Here is a 3252-nt window from a genome sequence, read left to right as displayed (position 1 = left end):
TTCGGGACCTCCCAGCAGACTGGGACTGGGCAGGATGTTCTCCCAAGGGCTGAACCAGAGGGGGTGTGCCCAGGGGTCTTGCAAGGGCAGCTGGCCAGGAGCCCCCCATCATCCGATGTCATCTGACACCACTCCCCTTCCAGGGAACGAGGGGAAGAGGTGAGGGGTCAGACCATCCCCAGGGCACATAGGTCTCAGGAGACACCCCACCCGCATCTCTGGTGGGGGAGTCTAGGGCTGCATCCATCACCCCAACCTCACCCCCTCCGGTCCCGCGCTAGTAGCCGAGCCCCTGCAGCCTGCTCAAACTTTATTGAAGGTAGATCTAGAATAGGAGGCGCCAGCACCACAGACCACTCCCCTCAGCTCCCTCTGCGTGGGCTCCACTGAACAAGGGATGGTTGATAGCCGAGGCTCCCTCCGGGGACTTCGGGCACAGCTCAGTGGCCCCCGTCCCTGCAAGCATCCAAGACACCCGCCTCAGCCCCAGCCCCAGCCCAGAACCAAGCCTGGCCATGGGGGTGGGATGTGGACAGTGGGCCCTGCTCCCTCGGGCTTGCAGAGGACGAAGCAGGGCCCCCCTCCCGGGCTGCTGGGGCCTGAGGGGTCCCCCGGTGCGGTAGGGGCGCAGAGCTGGAGAGCTGTGGGGCGGGGGGGGGGGCAGGTACGTTACCACCAGCTCAGGTCCCTCCTGGCCAGCTCCACCTGGGCCAGGCGGTGGTCACTCAGCACCTGCACCCGGGTGATGGCCGCCAGTGGCCTGTGACGGTGTGCGAACTGCAGCACCTTGTGCTCCTGGGCGTGGACATGGAAGTGCTCCTCATCTGAGCTGACCTCCATCTGGGGACGGGAGGCCGGTGACCCACGGCCTGCCACGGAGCCCGGGTCCCCTCACCACGCGGAATGCCCCGTCATGCAGGCCCGCCCCAGATGGGAGCCCCGAGCCCCAGCCGGACGGACGTCCCCTTCCTCGCTGAGGGGTGCACCCGCCTGCACCCAGCAGTGAGACTCCCCGCGGTCTTTACCTGTAAACCTCCACAGTACGCAGGGGACACAGCGTCCTCCCCACAAAGCAGCGGTAGCTAGCCTCACAGCCCGATAGCCTCACAGGTACCCCAGTCCTGGCCTCCCCCCGCCCCCCACGGGCCTCCCCTCCGCTGCCCCCTTCACCTCAAAGGGCTCCCCCAGCACCAGCCGGAAGACGCTGGACACTTCCTCCTGGCCCCAGCGGCCCCCCTGGAAAGTGTTGCCCACCACGGTGGCACTGGAGAACCGGGGCTTGATGTGGAAGGCAATGTCCCCCGCCTCGGACAGGAAGTTGATCTCAAACCTGGGGGGGTGTCATGGGGGCTGTGAGACAGCAGATGCCTGGGGAGTCACCCTGCCCAAGGCTGAGAGGGGACCCCTGGGGAGGGCAGTGACCCTTACTTGTCCTCTCCAGAGTCAGAGTGTCCCTGGACCAGCAGGCTCCAGCCAGGGGCCAGGCCCCCTGCACAGAAGGCTTCGAACTGCATGCAAAAGGGGGCAGAGTGTACCCCATTTGTTCAGGGGGCCCCAGCCAGTCTCACGCCCAGCTCGGGCTCTTCCCCAGGACCCTGGCCCTCTGAGCAGCGTTCCCTTCACGTCAGGGCGGTAGGGGTCCCCCACCCCATGCCCTCTCGTCCTGCAGGCCTAGGGAAGGAGCACCGGAGAGGCGGGGAGCCCCCGCCTGGGCCTGCTTCCTTCTCACCCACCTGCAACGCCATCTCTCCAGCTTCTGTGGGTGCGGAGCATGAGCCGGGGCATATAGGCAGGTGGGCAGGCCGGGCCGGGTGCGGAGCCCCACCCCAGGGACAGCCAGCAGGCTGCTCCACCCCTCCCTGCCCCCCACCCCGCTTCTCCCCCTGACTATCAGCAGGTATGCCATTCAAGCACCAGAGACAGGATGGCCGGCCCTGGGCCCCTCCCACCCCCCACTTCACTTTTTAGGGTCCTAGGAAAGCACTTCTGCCTCCCACCCCAAGCCTGCTTCCTCTGGGCATCCAGGGACCCAAACCCTTATCACTGCTCCAGTAGGGGAGGGGGGACGGCAGGCCCACCGACACTGCCTGGGCCTTCTGGGGGCCAAGCCTGTGTCCCCCCCAGCCCAGCCCAGCCCAGCCTCCCCGGCTGCCCTGCTCCAGCCAGCTCAGCTGGCCCCATGGGGCACTGTGCTGGGATTAGGCTGGGGCTGTGGTCAGCGCATTCCTGGGCTCTGGCTGATGGAGTGGGGGAGGGCCTTTCCCACACCCCAACGCCCCCCTGGCCTGGTGCCTCAGCCCCTCTCAGCTGAGCTGGGGAGGAGGCCAGGCTGGGGCCCCCACCGGGTGTGCAGGGGAGAAGGACAGGGTCTCCCCAGGCTTTCAGGGCAGCTGTGGGGCCGCCTGGCTGGACTGTCCAGGGAGCTGGCCCAAAGGGGAGCCAGGCTGGGCCCGTGGGGCGCTGGGGCTGCTGCGTGCGGTGAGTGTGGGCATGTGGTGAGCGCCGGATCCCGTGGCTGCACGAGCAAGTGTCTGTGCACACGTGGGCCCGTGCGTGTGAGTGGTGTCGTGTGCGAGTGCATGTGTGTGTGCCTCCGGCCCCCCCTGCTGTTTCCCTGCCCAGTGCACCTCAGGCCCAGGCCCCAGGGGTAGCCCAGCTGCCTGCAACCCCATCATTCTCCTCGGCCTCCCCCGTGTGCGGGCCAGTCTTGGGGAGGGGGCCATGCTAAGGCCGGGAAGGGACTCGGAGATGGCCGGACGGCTCACTGGCAGTGCGGGGCACTGCGCAGCTCTACAGGCCTCCCGGTTGGCACGGGCAGGGCTGGTGGGGCCTGCAGGGGGCAGCGCTGAGCAGCGGAGGTGCTGCCCAAGGAGCCTTCCTCGGTGGTGTCCTGGCTCCCACAGCTGGCCTACCTTGCAGAGCCCTGTCCCCACCCAGCCTGGCCGTCCTGGGGTTCACAGGCTGAGGACCCCTCGTACCTGCCTCCCACGAGGACCACAGAGAAGGGAGGCCCTGCCACTGTTGTCCAGCAGGAGGGAAGCCTGGCCGTGCCTCCCCACCTCCCTGTCCGGTCCCCTGTCCTTGGGGTGCAGGGACTGGGCAGTCAGGGGTCCAGAGAAGGCTTGAGCTAGTAGCCTCTGAGCCTCAGTCTTCCCAGCTGTGCACTGGGCTCAGCAGTCCTGCTGTGCAGTGCTGACCTCTACCCCCTGGGCCTGTCCCCTCGGCGGAGGAGGGTGGCCCAGGCACAGGAAG

At 67.7% G+C, this 3252-nt stretch overlaps 1 protein-coding gene across 1 annotated transcript; it reads right to left on the bottom strand.

Annotated features, from left to right (window-relative positions):
• Window positions 1-296: 296 nt before the first annotated feature.
• On the bottom strand, window positions 297-1514 carry GRIFIN (galectin-related inter-fiber protein). The gene is made up of 4 exons (XM_021680140.1): window positions 1429-1514; window positions 1171-1330; window positions 674-840; window positions 297-456 (listed from the first exon to the last, which is right to left on the bottom strand). Exons 1-4 carry the CDS (start codon window positions 1512-1514, stop codon window positions 441-443), a joined length of 429 nt encoding a protein of 142 aa, XP_021535815.1. The 3' UTR covers window positions 297-440.
• Window positions 1515-3252: the final 1738 nt, after the last annotated feature.

Source organism: Neomonachus schauinslandi, chromosome 5 (assembly GCF_002201575.2).
Source record: "Neomonachus schauinslandi chromosome 5, ASM220157v2, whole genome shotgun sequence".
NCBI classification, from domain to species: Eukaryota; Metazoa; Chordata; class Mammalia; order Carnivora; family Phocidae; genus Neomonachus; species Neomonachus schauinslandi.
The sequence above is the reverse complement of the archived record's forward strand: the minus strand, read 5'-3'. Positions and strand labels throughout refer to the sequence as shown.